This window comes from Mobula hypostoma, chromosome Y (assembly GCF_963921235.1).
Source record: "Mobula hypostoma chromosome Y, sMobHyp1.1, whole genome shotgun sequence".
In the NCBI taxonomy this organism is placed as follows: domain Eukaryota; kingdom Metazoa; phylum Chordata; class Chondrichthyes; order Myliobatiformes; family Myliobatidae; genus Mobula; species Mobula hypostoma.
Genome location: NC_086130.1, coordinates 489,303 through 507,944, shown reverse-complemented (window position 1 = coordinate 507,944; position 18,642 = coordinate 489,303). Strand labels below are relative to the sequence as shown.

General features: G+C 44.4%; 1 protein-coding gene across 1 annotated transcript in view; it reads right to left on the bottom strand.

The window, feature by feature from the left end:
- LOC134341060 (26S proteasome non-ATPase regulatory subunit 11) overlaps positions 1-16,644 on the bottom strand; it is a 184,021-nt gene extending 167,377 nt beyond the window's left edge. The window contains exon 1 of the mRNA XM_063038808.1: positions 16,554-16,644. Coding sequence (XP_062894878.1) covers positions 16,554-16,644 — 91 coding nt within the window. The remainder of the gene's footprint in view (positions 1-16,553) is intronic.
- Between the last annotated feature and the right edge of the window lie 1,998 nt (positions 16,645-18,642).

Genomic DNA, 18,642 nt, shown 5'->3' with positions numbered 1-18,642 from the left:
CCGGACGCAGTATATCACCCCAGTCGACTCACAGGTGAAGTGTCGCCTCACCTGGAAGGACTGTCTGGGGCCCTGAATGGTGGTGAGGGAGGAAGTGTAAGGCAGGGGTCCCCACCCTTTTTTGCACCACGGACCGATATAATATTGACAATACTCTTGCGAACTGGCCGACGGGGGGAGGGGGTGTTAATCACAACCAGACTATAAGTGATAAGTCAACTATAAGTCACTGATCAGTGGCAAATACACTCAATTTCGTTTCAAAAAGGGTTTATCTAACAAATTTAATATTAAACACACAGCACATATTTTCCTCGCATGAATATAGTGATAAGTCAATTATAAGTCATGAAGGGGTTCCTTATGTCTAGTCTATTCTGCAATTTAGTTTTCATTGCATTCATTGCAGAAAACTCCGCTTCGCAGAGATATGATGTTGGAAATGGAAGCAAAGTTTTCAGTGCTTTCGTGGCTATCTCAGGATATTCAGCCTTGACTTTGATCCGGAATGCAGGCAGAGATGTTACGTCAAACATACTTGTCAGCCCACCATCATTTGCAAGCTCAGGGAGTTGATCTCCTTCCCGTGCTGACATGGATGATTCACCAGGAACATTCACAAATGAGTCACGGACCCATTCCTTTGCACATCTTGGGTCATTTGCAGTTGGCAAGTAACGCTCAAATTCTGTCGACAACGAAGACAGGTGATCGCACACCAACTGTGAGAAGGATGGTGCAGCTTCAGTCTCTCACAAATTCCCAGCTCATGTTGGGAACATGCCAAATATGCCCCTGTCCACCGCCGTCCCCACAGTTCCAGTTTGGCTTTGAAAGCAGACATTTTATCTGCCAACTTGAAGACAGTTGTCATTCTCCCCTGAAGTGACAAATTGAGTTCATTGAGCTGGTTGAAGATGTCACACAGATAAGCGAGTTTTGCTCTCCACTCCTCGTCACTGAAGGGTGCTGCCAGTGGTGCCTTTTTTCTTGAAAGAAATCTCTATAGCTGCTCTCTTAACTCAAAAACCCTGGCCAGGGCTCTCCCCCTTGATACACCAGCTGACTTCAGTGTGTAAGAGAAGGTGTTTATGCTCTGCATCGAATTCCTCGCAAAGCTGCTCAAACAGATGTGAGTTAAGGGCTTTTGCTTTGATGTGACTGATAACTTCAAGAACGTCACTCAAAATGCTGTTACGATCAGATGACATTTCTCAGCTAGCCAGCATTTCCCTGTGTGTGACACAGTGTGTAGACTGGCATTCAGGAGCAACCCCTTTGACTCAGGTAGTGAAACCAGACTCGTTAAGCCGTTCCAACAGCTGTGCTTCGATGTCCTCCACTATGTCATCGATTCTCCTTGAAACTGTAAGAGAAACCTGTGCCATCTTGTTAGCTGCAGCTTCTCCCAACAGTTCATGTCCTTGGCAGCAGACAGAATCAATTCTTCACCAACAGTGAAAGACTTCCTAGCCTTAGCAATACGGCTAGCCACTAAGTATAACTACGACGCTCTCAGAGCAGCAGCATTTGTGGAGATGGTGGCTCTCAGCTCTTGCTTCTGTTCCCCTTGCTCACGTTTTTCTTCCGCTCAGAACACTCAACGGGTTTGTCTTTAAGTGCAGGGTGCTTCGACTCAAGGTGCCAAAGCAGTTTTGAGGGCTTCAATGCCTCACTAGACAGCTTGTCTCCACATATCACACAGAGGAGGCGTGAAGTGTGCGAGTCACCGGTAGCAATAAAACCATATTTTATGTAAGACTCATCGTATTTTCTGTTGAGGGAAGCTTTCTTTTTGCAGTCTCGGCCTCAGCTGTCTCTGCATTATCATCATCATTAGTCTTTTATGTCTCCTACCACCTCTTCCAAAAAAACTCTTCAAGCGACTCTTGTTTTTTACTCATCGAGTAGCTGTAGGTTAATGACCTACTGATGTCCTTGCATGGGTAATGACCTCGCGTGCATTCAAGTTCAATAGTATGCATGACAGGGAATGAGGAAAGGTGCAGTTGACTCTTCCTCGTGGCCCGGTAGCACATGCTTTGCAGCCCGGTGGTTGGGGACCACTTGTGTAAGGGCAAGTGTAGCACTTGTTCGACTTACAAGGATAAGTGCCAGGAGGGAGATCGGTGGTAACGGATGGGGGGCATGAATGGACAAGGGAGTCACATACGGAGCGATCCCTGCAGAAAGCGGGGGGGGGAGGGAAAGATGTGCTTAGTGGTGGGATCCCGTTGGAGGTGGCGGAAGTTACGGAGAATAGTATGTTGGACCTTGAGGCTGGTGGGGTGGTAGGTGAGGACAAAGGGAACCCTATTCCTAGTGACGTGGCAGGAGGATGGAATGAGAGCAGATGTGCGTGAAATGGGAGGGATGCGTTTGAGAGCAGAGTTGATGGTGGAGGAAGGGAAGCCCCTTTCCTGAAAGGATGAACATGCGTACCCTAGGGGAGGAGATGGGAAAATATTTATGCAAGTTAACTAAAACTCTCCAAAGCTTGCATTCACAGGTACGACATGCAATCGAGATGACGGCACCCAGCCTACCCCACCATTGAACCTGGAGATTTTGCTCTGATTAAGAAATGGGATCGTCAGAAGCTGGAACCGAGGTGGGAAGGACCATACCAAGTGCTACTGACAACACCTACTGCAGTGAAGGTGGAAGGGCAGGTCCAGTGGATACATCGAACAGACTGTAAACATGGTGGAACTGATAAGGACTGAAAAATGCATTGGTTAATGATGATTTTAATGACCCTAAGGGGACCTGCTCCTGTTTCGGGAGGCCCCCATGTTAACACTTTTCGGTCCCTACTAGGCTAAGCAAGTAGAATGAGGAGCAAGTTGGGTATGTTTGTATCATGTTGCAGAAGCAACAATCTGTTCTTAAAAGTTATCATTTAATGATAAAAAGGAGGGAATGATAAAGTTTAAGGGAATGGGGGATTCTCAAGGTTTCTGTAAACAATGAATTAAGCACTATGTCTGTGACTGCAGTGTGTTTGAATAATGTCTCACTGCTGCTTTCTCTGGAGCAAGATGATTAAAGTTCACCCAGATCCACATGAGATGTCTCTGGGCTTTTCACACCTTTTGATTTTGACAAAAACAGTACCAAGCGGAAATTAGACAAAACATTCCTTTCTTAATTAAAGTATAAATTTGACGGATGTTCTTATCTTTGTAATTAAGTTGTGGCTCCAGCAAACCAGGTAGGACATTCTTTTCTTTAATTAAGGTGACAGGAGTGTCTAACAAATTGATTGTACTTTTGTATCAATAGTCCGACGACTTGACTGGAATAGTTATCAAACTGATTGTTCTTTGTATCAATAGTCCATTGACTTGACCAGAATAGTTATCAAACTGATTGTACTTTTGTACCAATAGTCCATTGACTTGACTAGAATAGTTATCAAACTGATTGTTCTTTGTATCAATAGTCCATTGACTTGACCAGAATAGTTATCAAACTGATTGTTCTCTGTATCAATAGTCCACTGACTTGACCGGAATGGTTATCAAACTGATTGTTCTTTTGTAACAATAGTCCATTGACTTGACCAGAATGGTTATCAAACTGATTGTTCTTTGTATCAATAGTCCATTGACCTGACCAGAATAGTTATCAAACTGATTGTTCTTTGTATCAATAGTCCATTGACTTGACCAGATTAGTTATCAAACTGATTGTACTTTTGTACCAATAGTCCATTGACTTGACCAGAATAGTTATCACACTGATTGTTCTTTGTATCAATAGTCCATTGACCTGACCAGAATAGTTATCAAACTGATTGTTCTCTGTATCAATAGTCCATTGACTTGACCGGAATGGTTATCAAACTGATTGTTCTTTGTATCGGTGGCCCTATAACTTCTGACAATTCTGACATTGGGCAGTGAACTTGTAGAACCGCCGGGGAGATGAGAAAGGGTCTTCCCTGATGTCAGGTCTAAGTTCACTCGCCGGCTGAGCTCAAAAAAATAAACAAGTGGAAAGATAAGTAACGATCTTTTTGTGCTGTCGTTATTTCATCTAGCAAAGTTACGTTTACACAGGTAAGATTAACGATCTTGTAGTCTTGTAGTCTTCGAAAGAGTGATCACAGTATGATTGAATTTCACATACAGATGGAGGATGAAAGAGTTTGATCTAAAATTAATGTATTAAGCTTGAAGAAGGGAGACTACTGATAAAGTTTGAAGGGAATCGGGGGACACAAGAAATTATTCTTGGACTCTTCTAAATGACGGGTTAATATTAGTTGCCAGTCTGTGTGTACTCTGTTCTGTGAAAGTGTGCAGAGTCTGTCCTTGGCCAAAGAATCTGCCTTCAGCTTGTTTAGATTAACAACTTACAGCTGTCTCTTTGGGAATGATACGAGGGCTAAGTTCACACAGGTCACACACACACTATGTCTCACGGCTTCACACACTGAACTAAGTTCAGTCCTCCACAAACACTCCAGGATCTAATGATTCTTCAAAGGCAATAGACAATAGACAATAAGTGCAGGAGTAGGCCATTCAGCTCTTCGACCCAGCACGGACATTCACTGTGATCATGGCTGATCATCCACAATCAGTATCCAGTTCCTGCCTTATCCCCATAACCTTTGATTCCGCTATCTTTAAGAGCTCTAGCCATCTCTTTCTTGAAAGCATCCAGAGACTTGGCCTCCATAGCCTTCTGGGGCAGAGCATTCCATATATCCACCACTCTCCGGGTGAAAAAGTTTTTCCTCAACTCCATTCTAAATGGCCTACCCCTTATTCTTAAACTGTGGCCTCTGGTTCTGGACTCACCCATCAGTGGGAACATGCTTCCTACCTCCAGCGTGTCCAATCCCTTAATAATCTTATATGTTTCAATAAAATCCCCTCTCAGCCTTCTAAATTCCAGAGTATACAAGCCCAGTCGCTCCAATCTTTCAACATATGACAGACCCGCCATCCCAGGAATTCCCACTTAGTGAACCTACTTCCTCAAATTTGGAGACCAAAACTGCACACAGTACTCCAGGTGTGGTCTCACCAGGGCCCTGTACAGCTGCAGAAGGACCTCTTTGCTCTTATACTCAATTCCCCTTGTTATGAAGGCCAGCATGCCATTAGCTTTCTTCACTGCCTGCTGTACCTGCATGCTTGCTTTCAGTGACTGATGTACAAGAACACCTAGATCTCGTTGTACTTCCCCTTTTCATAACTTGACTCCATTTAGATGATAATCTGCCTTCCTGTTCTTACCACCAAAGTGGATAACCTCACATTTATCCACACTAAACTGCATCTGCCATGCATCTGCCCACTCACCCAGCCTGTCCAAGTCACCCTGCATTCTCATAACATCCTCCTCACATTTCACACTGCTACCCAGCTTTGTGTGATCGTCAAATTTGCTAATGTTACTTTTAATTCCCTCAACTAAATCATTAATATATATTGTAAACAGCTGCGGTCCCAGCACTGAACCCTGTGGTATCCCACTGGTCACCGCCTGCCATTCTAAAAGGGACCCGTTAATCGCTACTCTTTGTTTTCTGTCAGCCAGTCAACTTCCAATCCATGTCAGTACTCTGCCCTCAATACCATACGCCCTAATTTTGCCCACTAGTCTCCTACGTGGGACTTTTATCAAAGGCTTTCTGAAAGTCCAGGTACACTACATCCACTGGCTCTCCTTTGTCCATTTTCATAGTTACATCCTCAAAAAATTCCAGAAGATTAGTCAAGCACGATTTCCCCTTCATAAATCCATGCTGACTTGGACTGGTCCTGTTACTGCTATCCAGATGTGTCGTAATTTCATCTTTTATCATTGACTCCAGCATCTTTCCCACCCTCCACGTCAGGCTAACCGGTCTATAATTCCATTTTCTCTCTTCCTCCCTTCTTGAAGAGAGGGACAACATTAGCCACCTTCCAATCCACAGGAACTGATCCTGAATTTATAGAACATTGGAAAATGATTACCAATGCGTCACGATTTCTGAAGCCACTTCCTTAAGTACCCTGGGATGCAGATCATCAGGTCCTGGGTACTTATCAGCCTTCAGACCCAACAGTCTATCCAACTCCATTTTCTGCCTAATATAACTTTCCTTCAGTTCACACATTACCCTAGGTCCTTTGGCCACTATTATATCTGGGAGATTGTTTGTGTCTTCCCTAGTGAAGACAGATCCAAAGTACCTGTTCAACTTGTCTGCCATTTCCTTGTTCCCCATAACAAATTCACCCGCTTCTGTCTTCAAGGGCCCAATTTTGGTCTTAACTATTTTTTTTCCTTTTCACATACCTAAAGAAGCTTTTACTATCCTCCTTTATATTCTTGGCTAGTTTACCTTCGTATCTCATTTTTTCTCCGCGTATTGTCTTTCTCGTTACCTTCTGTTGCTCTTTAAAAGTTTCCCAATCCGCCGGCTTCCCACTCGTCTTTGCTATGTTATACTTCTTCTCTTTTATTTTTATACTGTCCATTACTGCCCTTGTCAGCCACGACCTCCCCTTACTCCCCTTAGGATCTTTCTTCCTCTTTGGAACGAACTGATCCTGCACCTTCTACATTATTCCCAGAAACGTTTGCCATTGCTGTTCCACTGTTATCCCTGCTAGGGTATTGTTCCATTGAACTTTGGCCAGCTCCTCCCTCATAGCACCATAGTTCCCTTTGTTCAACTGTAGTACTGACACTTCCGAGTTTCCCTTCTCCCACTCAAATTGTAGATTAAAACTTATCATATTATGGTCACTACCTCCTAATGGCTCCTTTACCTCGAGGTCCCTGATCAAATCCGGTTCATTGAACAACACTAAATCTAGAATTGCGTTCTCTCTGGTAGGTTCCAGTACAAGCTGTTCTAAGAATCCATCTCGGAGGGACTCCACAAACTCCCTTTCTTGGGGTCCAGTACCAACCTGATTCCTCCAGTCTACCTGCATGTTGAAGTCCCCCATAACAACTGTAGCATTATCTTTATGACATGCGAATTTTAACTCTTGATTCAACTTACACCCTACATCCAGACTACTGCTCGGAGGCCTGTAGATAACTCCCATTAGGGTCTTTCTACCCTTAGAATTTCTCAGTTCCATTCCTACTGACTCTGCGTCTCCTGATTCTATGTCCCCCCTTGCAAGGGACTGAATATCATTCCTCACCAACAGAGCCACCCCACCCCCTCTGCCCATCAGTCTGTCCTTTCGATAGGACGTATAGCCTTGAATATTCATTTCCTAGGCCTGTCCATTTGAAGCCCTGTCTCTGTTATTCCCACAATATCATACTTACCAATTTCCAACTGTGTCTCAAGCTCGTCCACTTTATTTCTTATACTCCGTGTGTTCATATACAATACTTTTAATTCATTACTCCCCTCATCTCCCATATCAATTCCTATTTCACTTGGCCATACTGTACAATCCCTTCTTGAGCTTTCTGCTCCGTTGATTCTGCTGTCTTTCTTAACTTTTCTTATTCTCACTTTCTCTTTATCGCCATCCTTATGTTTCCAGATTGTCCCCTCCCCCGCACTACTTAGTTTAAACACACCCGTGTTGCAGTGGCAAACCTGCCTGCCAGAATGCTGGTCCCCCGTCCCTTTTGTACAATTCATCCTTACCCCGAAACATACCCATGGTTCAAGAATGTAAATCCTTGCTTCCTGCACCAGTTCCTCAGCCACACATTCAGATCCATTATCTCCCTGTCCTTGCCCCCTCCAGCGCGAGGAACTGGAAGCAAACCGGAGATAACCACCCTGGAAGTCCTGCTTTTCAGCCTTCTTCCCAGTTCTCTGAAGTCACGCCACTAATACTACACAATAATTCCTACATAATCAGATTTGATTGAAAAGCTCCAAAACCTGGACCTCTGTACCTCTAATTCCTCACCAGAATGCCAGTCTGTGCAGAGCAGAAATAACATAAATAACCTGCTGACAATCAGCACTGGTGCACCCATTCTCCTGACTGCCTTCCACCTATCTTTGTTTTGTATACAAAATTGGCTACAAAGTCATCAATTCCATTAACACAGAACATAGAATAGTACAGCACATTACAGGCCCTTCGGCCCACAATGCTGAGCCCACCCTCAAACCCTGCCTCCCATATAACCCCCCACCTTAAATTCCTCCACATATCTATCTAGTAGTCTCTTAAACTTCACTAATGTATCTGCCTCCACCACTGACTCAAGCAGTGCATTCCACGCACCAACCACTCTCTGAGTAAAAAACCTTCCTCTAATATCCCCCTTGAACTTCCCACCCCTTACCTTAAAGCTATGTCCTTTTGTATTGGGGAAGAGGCGCTGGCTATCCACTCTATCTATTCCTCTTATTATCTTGTATTATCTTATTATCTCTATCATGTCTCCTCTCATCCTCCTTCTCTCCAAAGAGTAAAGCCCTAGCTCCCTTAATCTCTGATCATAATGCATACTCTCTAAACCAGGCAGCATCCTGATAAATCTCCTCTGTACCCTTTCCAATGCGTCCACATCCTTCCTATAGTGAGGAGACCAGAACTGGTCACAGTACTCCAAGTGTGGCCTAACCACAGTTTTATAGAGCTGTATCATTACCTCGCAACTCTTAAACTCTATCACTCAAAATATGAAAGTTAACACCCCATAAGCTTTCTTAACTACCCTATCCACCTATGAGACAACTTTCAGGGATCTGTGGACATGTACCCCCAGATCCCTCTGCTCCTCCACACTACCAGGTATCCTGCCATTTACTTTGAACTCTGCCTTGGAGTGTGTCCTTCCAAAGTGTATCACCTCACACTTCTCCAGGTTGAACCCCATCTGCCACTTCTCAGCCCACTTCTGCATCCTATCAATGTCTCTCTGCAATCTTCAACAATCCTCTACACTATCTACAACACCAACAACCTCTGTGTCGTCTGCAAACTTGCCAACCCACCCCTCTACCCCCACATCCAGGTCGTTAATAAAAATCACAAAAAGTAGAGGTCCCAGAATAGATCCTTGTGGGACACCACTAGTCACAATCCTCCAATCTGAATGTACTCCCTCCACCACGACCCTCTGCCTTCTGCAGGCAAGCCAATTCTGAATCCACCTGGCCAAACTTCCCTGGATCCCATGCCTTCTGACCTTCTGAATAAGCCTACCATGTGGAACCTTGTCAAATGCCTTACTAAACTCCATACAGATCACATCCACTGCACTACCCTCATCTATATGCCTGGTCACCTCCTCAAAGAACTCTGTCAGGCTTGTTAGACACGATCTGCCCTTCACAAAGCCATGCTGACTGTCCCTGATCAGACCATGATTCTCTAAATGCCCATAAATCCTATCTCTAAGAATCTTTTCCAACAGCTTTCCCACCACAGACGTAAGGCTCACAGGTCTATAATTACCCGGACTATCCCTACCACCTTTTTTGAACAAGGGGACAATATTCGCCTCCCTCCAATACTCCGATACCTTTCCCGTGGACAACGAGGACATAAAGATCCTAGCCAGAGGCTCAGCAATCTCCTCCCTTGCCTCATGGAGCAGCCTGGGGGAATATTCCATCAGGCCCCAGAGACTTATCCGTCCTAATGTATTTTAACAACTCCAACACCTCCTCTCCCTTAATATCTACATGCTCCAGAACATCAACTTCACTCATATTGTCCTCACCATCATCAAGTTCCCTCTCATTGGTGAATACCAAAGAGAAGTATTCACTGAGGACTTCGGTCACTTCCACAGCCTCCAGGCACATCTTTCCACCTGTATCTCTAATCGGTCCTACCTTCACTCCTGTCATCCTTTTGTTCTTCACATAATTGAAGAATGCCTTGGGGTTTTCCTTTACCCTACTCACCAAGGCCTTCTCATGCCCCCTTCTTGCTCTTCTCAGCCCCTTCTTAAGCTCCTTTCTTGCTTCCCTATATTCCTCAATAGACCCATCTGTTCCTTGCATCCTAAACCCCATGTATGCTGCCTTCTTCCACCTGACTAGATTTTCCCCTCACTTGTCACCCATGGTTCCTTCACCCTACCATTCTTTATCTTCCCCACCGGGACAAATTTATCCCTAACATCCTGCAAGAGATCTCTAAACATCGACCACATGCCCATAGTACATTTCCCTGCAAAAACATCATCCCAATTCACACCCTCAAGTTCTAGCCTTATAGCCTCATAATGTGCCTTTCCCCAATTAAAAATGTTCCTATCCTCTCCGACTCTATCCTTTTCCATGATAATGCTAAAGGCCAGGGAGCGGTGGTCACTGTCCCCCAGATGCTCACCCACTGAGAGATCTGTGACCTGACCCGGTTCATTACCTAGTATTGGATCTAGTATGGCATTCCCCCTAGTCGGCCTGCCCACATTCTGTGACAGGAATCCGTCCTGGACACACTCAACAAACTCTGCCCCATCTAAACCCCGGAACTAATCAGGTGCCAATCAATATTAGGTAAGTTAAAGTCACCCATGATAACAACTCTGTTATTTTTGCACCTTTCCAAAATCTGCCTCCCAATCTGCTCCTCTGTAACTCTGCTGCTAGCAGGGGGCCTATAGAATACCCCCAGTAGAGTAACTGCTCCCTTCCTGTTCCTGACTTCCACCCATACTGACTCAAAAGAGTATCCTGCTACATTACCCACACTTTCTGTAGCTGTAATAGTATCCTTGACCAGTAATGCCACCCCTCCTCCCCTTACCTCCTCCATCTCTATTAAAGCACTAAAACCCAGGAATATTGAGAATCCATTCCTGCCCTGGTGCCAGCCAAGTCTCTGTAATGGCCAGTACATCATAATTCCATGTATGTATCCAAGCTCGCAGTTCATCACCTTTGTTCCTGATGCTTCTTTCATTGAGGTACACACATTTCAGCCCTTCTACCTTAGTACCTTTACACTGTTTATTCTGCTTCTCTTTCTCTAACCAAGATATTAACATATAACTTGAAAACAAAACAGTTGCAACACAACAGAAATCACTGTAGAACATCACTAGTCACCAAGAGCCAACCATGACTATATGGCCATACTTATGACTATATGGCTAGGCTCAACTCAAACATTAACTATATTCACTTCTGCCCCCAGGCACTCTCAAATTTCTGGCATATTACTGGTGACTTTGTAAGCAAAGTATGATGCAAAATGCTTATTGAATGTATCCACCATTTCTTTGTAACCAATTAGTACTTCTCCAGGAGCATTTTCCAGCATTCCGATAGCCACTCCCCTAGTATTTAAAGACAATTTAACTCATTCCACTAACTACAATTTTGCCATACCAACCTCCTTTTCTTTCCTCATAATCTCACTACATTCTGCATTAATTTGTGTACCAACTACCCCATAGTCAGCCCTATCACTCCAGTTCCCATACCTCTTCAGATTAATTTAAACCCTTCCCCACAGCTCTAACAAATGCACCTGCAAGGATTTGGTCTAGCTCAAGTTTAAGTGTACCTGTCCTTTTTCTTCTGATTATATATTCCACAGAAGAGATCCTAGTAATCCAGAAATCTGAAATCTGTCCGCTGAACTAATAGCTTAGGCACGTATTCACTTCCTATATCACTCCTTTCTTACCTTCACTGGTGCATGGCAGAATAGGTAATCTAGTACCTCTGGAGTACTGTTTTTCAGTTTTCTACCTATCTCCCTATATGGACTCTTCAGGATCTCTTCACTCTCGCTACCTATGTCATTGGTATAAATATGTACAACTGCCGCTGCTCAGTCTTCCCTTGTAGAATACCATGGATCCAATCTAAAATGTCCATGAATCTGCCACTTGGGAGGCAACATACCATCTGGGTGCCTTTCACAGCCACAGAATCTCCTGATGCTTCTCTAACTATTGAAGCCCTTTTCTTCTCAAGCTTCTCTACGGTCCTTATGTGAATTTATTTTCCCCTTTCTAAATATCTCCTTGTAAACTGATGCTTTCCCCCCCAATACTCAGACTCCACAGACCACTATTCATTTTAATATAGAGACAATAGTCAAGCTCAGCTATGACTATGCTCTAAGCCACTGGAGAGACAATGAAGCTGGTGATTATTGAAGTCTTTATTTTTCATGACAAGCAGGCATTCTTTTTGGGCTCCCTTATTGGTTAAATCGCAGCTTATTCTAAAACTTATCTATAAACAGAACCCACACAGCGCTGATTCCTTACAATGCAGTTATGCAATTTTTTATTGATCTTTTTTATTGACAAAAATTAATTCCAACATTTAAAACTTCTCAAGAGCATACATCATTACAGTAAACATTTAATCAGCCAATGAAAGGTCTGAGCCACTCACACCCAATCAGGTATTACTTCATGCCCTGCCTCGTCTACAAAAGCTGTAGACAATATCAGAGAGCCTGGGATGAAGTAATTTGAAACTGCATGAATGGAATGTGGAAGAAGCTATGGCCACAAGCACGCAACAGCATCCTAGGATTTCAGGCAGAACCAGCCATCCAAAACATCATTGAACTGGACAATGAAGTGGGTTTAGAGGATGTTAATGCTAGTAACATTGAAGAGTCACTGCATTTTCATGTTGAGAACTTTAATAATGAAGAGATTCTATAATTAGCAGAGTAACACATCCTGGGTGAATCTGAAGACAAAGATGGAGAAGGGAAATCTCACCATGAAGTTCCTCAGCAGTAGCATCACCACGAACACACAAATCATGGACCAGTTTATTGACACAGGTTTCCCCTGTCATCCGAAGGCAGAATGTTCCTATGAAACGGTTCTTAACCCAGAACGTCGTAAAGCAAAGAAGTAATTACTATTTACTTATATGGGAAAAATTTGTGAGCATTCGCAGACCCAAAAATAACCTACAAAATCATGCCAAATAACACATAAAACCTAAAATAACAGTAACATATGGTAAAAGCAGGAATGATATAATAAATACACAGCCTATATGAAGTAGAAATACTTCTCTACAATAATTGCCCGCACTGTTCTCCGTAGCGAAAATCTCACGCAAGCGCTCTCTACAGAAACACGGCGCAAGCGCTCTCCAGTAACCTTTAAGCTCTGAAGCTGCCAAATCATACCAAATAACACGTAAAAATACACAGCCTATATAAAGTAGAAATAATGTATGTACAGTGTAGTATCACTTACGGGAATCGTGAAGACATCGAGCACACTGATGATGGTGTGTTAGGCTGAGTCGTCGGAGGATGGGGTGGTGCAGTGGCCCCCACCCTCCAGGCAGCAAACCGATACCGATCCTCGAAGAACGCAGGGGTACAGCGGTGGCCGGGAGGCACACAGCACAACTTTAAGAAAAAAGCCGAAATAAACATGCTAATTAATTAGGTGCCACCCGGCACGTATGTCGGCCCAGATCAGAGGCGAAGCAATCGGCAATCACCTCTGATCTGGGCCAACATTAACAATGCCACGCGGCACCTAATTAATTAGCTTGTTTATTTCGGCTTTTTTTCTTAAAAATGTGCTGAGTGCGTTCCAGCTACCGCTTCATTCTCCGCGAATTGGTATCTGTCTGGGGCCCAGGGGTTGGGGTGGTGGGACACTGTGGTGTCACCCTCATCGTCGATCAGGGCAGGCAGGTTATCTTCTTCTATGGCTGCCCGCCTCGATGTCGAAGGTTGAGGTTCGTCGTCTGCTATGGCTGATGTGGAAGGCTTATTTGACTGCTTAGCCTCGCACATTTTTAGATCATACAGTTCTTTGTAAGCACTCAAACCATGTTGCAAATATGCCCTAAACCGACATACCCTTTCAAAACTAAAGTCGTACTTTATCATTGCAGCGAAAATCTCACGCAGTTGCTTCACTTTCAGTTCCAGGATGACTTCACTTTCGCTACTGTGTTCGGTTTCGATTGTTATCCTTTCCTCTTCCAATAGCATCAGCTCTTCATCTATCGGTTCTTAGTCATGGGATGCCAAAACCTCTTCAACATCATCTTCATCAACTTCCACAAGCCAAACTCACTTTGTCCTTACTTCGTTCACCGTGATCGAAACGCTTAATTATGTCTAGTTTTACGCTAAGTGTAACACCCTTACGAGGTCTTTCAGGCTTTTCCAATACCGTAGAACTCATCTTGCAAACGGCTGTTCACAGGCAGGTGTTTAAGCAATGCCGGCAAGAATGCCATTCCGAATCCGGGGGAGAGCAGCCGCTTTTTTTCACGTGCTGCCTTTTTTCGTAACAGTGAAAACACCTTCTGTTAGCAAAAATAGGTAACTAATGTAGGTCTTTCATAACAGTGAGATTTCGTAAAGCAAACGTTCCAAAGCGGGGGACACCTGTAATTACCTTGACTGAGAGCACAGCAACAAGGCAGAGAGAGACATTCCCGACATAATTTCCTGCTACACGAGAGGAAACTTAAGAAAAGGAAGTCAAATCTTAATGCCTATCTGAAGTAGAAGCCAAAGTTAGAGGAGACCCACAGCCTGGTCCCTCCCCCTAAGATGTAACCGACACCCACTTCCCTTCGCCCTACGAGTCTTCAAGCTCCTGAGCCTTCTCCTGAAGGGAAGAGGGACGAAAAGTGTGTTGGTTGGGTGGGTCGTGTCCTTGATTATCCTGGCAGCACTGCTCCAACAGCGTGCGGTATAAAGTGAGTCCAAGGACGGAAGATTGGTTTGTGTGATGTGCTGCGCCGTGTTCACGATCTTCTGCAGCTTCTTTCGGTCTTGGACAGGACAACTTCCATACCAGGTTGTGATGTACCCTAGAAGAATGCTTTCTACTGTGCACCTATAAAAATTAGTGAGGGTTTTAGAGGACAGGCCAAATTTCTTTAGTTTTCTCAGGAAATAAAGGTGCTGGTGGGCCTTCTTAGCTGTGAACTCTGCTTGCTTGGACCAAGTCAGGTCATTTGTGATATTGACCCCGAGGAACTTAAAGCTTTTGACCTGTTCCACTTGCGCACCACCAATGTAAATTGGGTCGTGCAGTCTGCTACTCCTTCTGAAGTCAACAACCAATTCCTTCATCTTGCTGACATTGAGGGATAGGTTATTGTCTTCGCACCATGCCACCAGGTTCTTAATTTCCTCTCCATACTCAAACTCATCATTACCTGAGATACGGCCTACAATTGTTGTGTCATCAGCAAACTTACATATTGAGTTTGATAGACATTTGGCTACACAATCATGGGTGTACAGTGAGTACAGCAGGGGACTGAGTACACAGCCTTGTGGGGCACCGGTGCTCAGAGTGATTGTAGAGGAGAGCTTGTCCCCTATTTTTACAGCCTGGGTCCTGTCTGTGAGGAAGTTGAAGATCTAGCTGCAGATCTGAGTGCTAAAGCCCAGGTTCCGGAACTTAGGAATCAGTTTATTTGGAATGATGGTATTAAAGACAGAGCTGTAGTCAAATTATTTGCATTTTGCCAATCATATTTTGATTTCAAACATTTTTTATATTTGCATTCTAGGAGACAGGAAAAACTGAATCCCGACTACTTATTTGCATTTTATGAGACAAAGATTCTGACTGTGTCTCAACTTTAAGTTATTTCCAAAATAATTAAATCAGTACATTGACAATACTGATATGTATATATAGGTTTTTTTTTCCTCCAAAACAATACATTTCAAATTCCCAGTTTGAGTACAGTGGATTCTAGTTAATAGGGACACATCAGGACCAGCACAATTTGGCCCATTAAGCAGCTGCTCCAATTAGCTAGTTTCAGAGTTAAATATACCTTGCTCAATTGTCACTTTTGGGCCTAGTTTCCAAATGTTTTTTCCACACATAGTCAAGCATACCCTTGCAGTACTATGTAGTTCCCCAAATGAGTATACATGCACCCCTGTGACATTCCAAACAGTATACGAAATACTATAATTCTGAATAAGTATTTAAAAGATAGAGAACAAATGTGTCATAACAACTATCGGCGTGACATCTGGCAAGGTTCTAAAAAAACAAAAAAAAATCTTGTTTTTGAATTGGCATCCGTCGACTCAAATGGATAACTTAACGCAAGAATAAGCAGCAAATGGAACTGTTCACTCTAAGCATGTTGTAGTTAGCGTCTAACAACCACACAAGTGCACGTGACTGTCTCCCAAACAAATGAAGGAAAGCACGGCTATTTTTTCCGATCTGTATTTGTTCTTTAAGAGCTGTTCGCGAAAAAAAAAATGGCTGCACCTATTAACCGATGGCCCAATTAAGCGGAATCCAGATGAAGTTGTTGCATTAGCAACAGAACCTTAAAGGAAACCTGGTTGAATTGTATGCTCCGGGTTGTCGAGCAGTTTCAAACCTCTCCCCCTATAGTAATTTCATTTAACGGATTGGCGCTAATGCTCCTGCACACACCGCCTCGCATTTTATTAGGAGCCCGATTGCTCTGTGCGAGTTCTGTATTGGTCGGTATATCCGTCAACCGACATTCAGGCAGTGAGAGAAGGACGGTAAGTGCCGATTAGGCCCAGGTAGCACTAACAGTGAGTCAGCAGCATTAGCTGCTCGACCAGGCACCTTTCTACCCGTTATCCCTCCAATGACCACATCTATCACCGCAACTCACTTACCGATACTGTGCAGGATGTCTATAGACGCGTTACGGTCAGTGCTGATCAAGGATTGGGCGCGCTGAAACTCATCTAACACCACCACCGCCATTTTTCCCTTCGCCGACTTTTACGTCAATCACCCTCCTCGTCACCGCGCGCCCTAAAACTACACATCCTGTCTACAGACGTCATCCAACTGACAGCCGTATATCCTATCATCTTTTCCTTGTCGATGTCATTTTATTGTGTCTCGTAAATGTATTTTTATGGGCGGGTCTAAGTACTATGATTATTGAATCTACACAAGCGACAATTTTGAGAACGCAAACAACAGGAATTCTGCAGATGCTGGAAATTCAAGCAACACACATCAAAGTTGCTGGTGAACGCAGCAGGCCAGGCAGCATCTGTAGGAAGAGGTGCAGTCGACGTTTCAGGCCGAGACCCTTCGTCAGGACTAACTGAAGGAAGAGCTAGTAAGGGATTTGAAAGTAGGAGGGGGAGGGGGAGATCCAAAATGATAGGAGAAGACAGGAGGGGGAGGGATAGAGCCGAGAGCTGGACAGGTGATAGGGAAAAGGGATATGAGAGGATCATGGGACAGGAGGTCCGGGAAGAAAGACAAGGGGGGGGGAACCCAGAGGATGGGCAAGAGGTATATTCAGAGGGACAGAGGGAGAAAAAGGAGAGTGAGAGAAAGAATGTGTGCATAAAAATGAGTAACAGATGGGGTACGAGGGGGAGGTGGGGCATTAGCGGAAGTTAGAGAAGCCGATGTTCACACCATCAGGTTGGAGGCTACCCTACGGAATATAAGGTGTTGTTCCTCCAACCTGAGTGTGGCTTCATCTTTACAGTAGAGGAGGCCGTGGATAGACATGTCAGAATGGGAATGGGATGTGGAATTAAAATGTGTGGCCACTGGGAGATCCTGCTTTCTCTGGCGGACAGAGCGTAGATGTTCAGCAAAGCGGTCTCCCAGTCTGCGTCGGGTCTCACCAATATATAAAAAGCCACATTGGGAGCACCGGACGCAGTATATCACCCCAGCCGACTCACAGGTGAAGTGTTGCCTCACCTGGGAGGACTGTTTGGGGCCCTGAATGCTGGTAAGGGAGGAAGTGTAGGGGCCTGTGTAGCACTTGTTCTGCTTACCAGGGTAAGTGCCAGGAGGGAGATCAGTGGGGAGGGATGGGGGGATGAATGGACAAGGGAGTCGCGTAGGAAGCAATCCCTGCAATGCGGGGGGGGGAGGGAAAGATGTGCTTAGTGGTGGGATCCCGTTGGAGGTGGCGGAAGTTACGGAGAATAATATGTTGGACCCGGGGGCTGGTGGGGTGGTAGGTGAGGACCAGGGGAACCCTATTCCTAGTGGGGTGACATGTATCGTTGCTTTCGGATGAAACACTGATTTGTCGTGGATTTGGGGACGCCGGTTGAGTGGCCCTGAGGCATTAAGTAACCCAGCACTAAGGAGAGGAAGTGGAGGGAAGCGGCAGGACTGCGTCAGCATGAGCAGGGCCGAGGGCTCAACCGAGGAGCTGAGAGAGAAAAAAACTACACATTTAACCCAGCAAGAAAAATAAAAGTAAAACTCCAAGCAAAACCATTGCGCAGACCACAACAGGCGGCTTTTACCAGCTAGGTAGGAGGCAGCGCAATCGCCCGGCCCATTTACTTGATGCGCGACCACTTGCACATTTTATTTTTTATAAAGCCAGCTTTTATTTACCTTAATTTTTAAAAAAGCAAGGTAATTTTTTTCCCGGGTTCCGACTAAAAACAGACGGAAGTCAGATACCATAAGCGGCATGTAGCCGCCCGCAACAAGAAGTACTAATTTTATATTTGTAGCTTTTAAATAAGCCTTCGGACTAATTGTGGATTACACACCCCTTATTGCCTGAAGACGGTTTTGTCTCTGTTTTCTGGTGGTGTCGAGATTTTGTATTTGAAGTAGGAGGGGATAAAAGTTTTGCTGTACAGATAGGTTGACTTGTGCAACACACAAAATGCTGGAGGAACTCATTAGGCCAGACAGCATCTACGGAAAAGAGTACAGTCGATGCTTCAGGCCGAAAGACTTCGTGACATACATGTTTTCCTG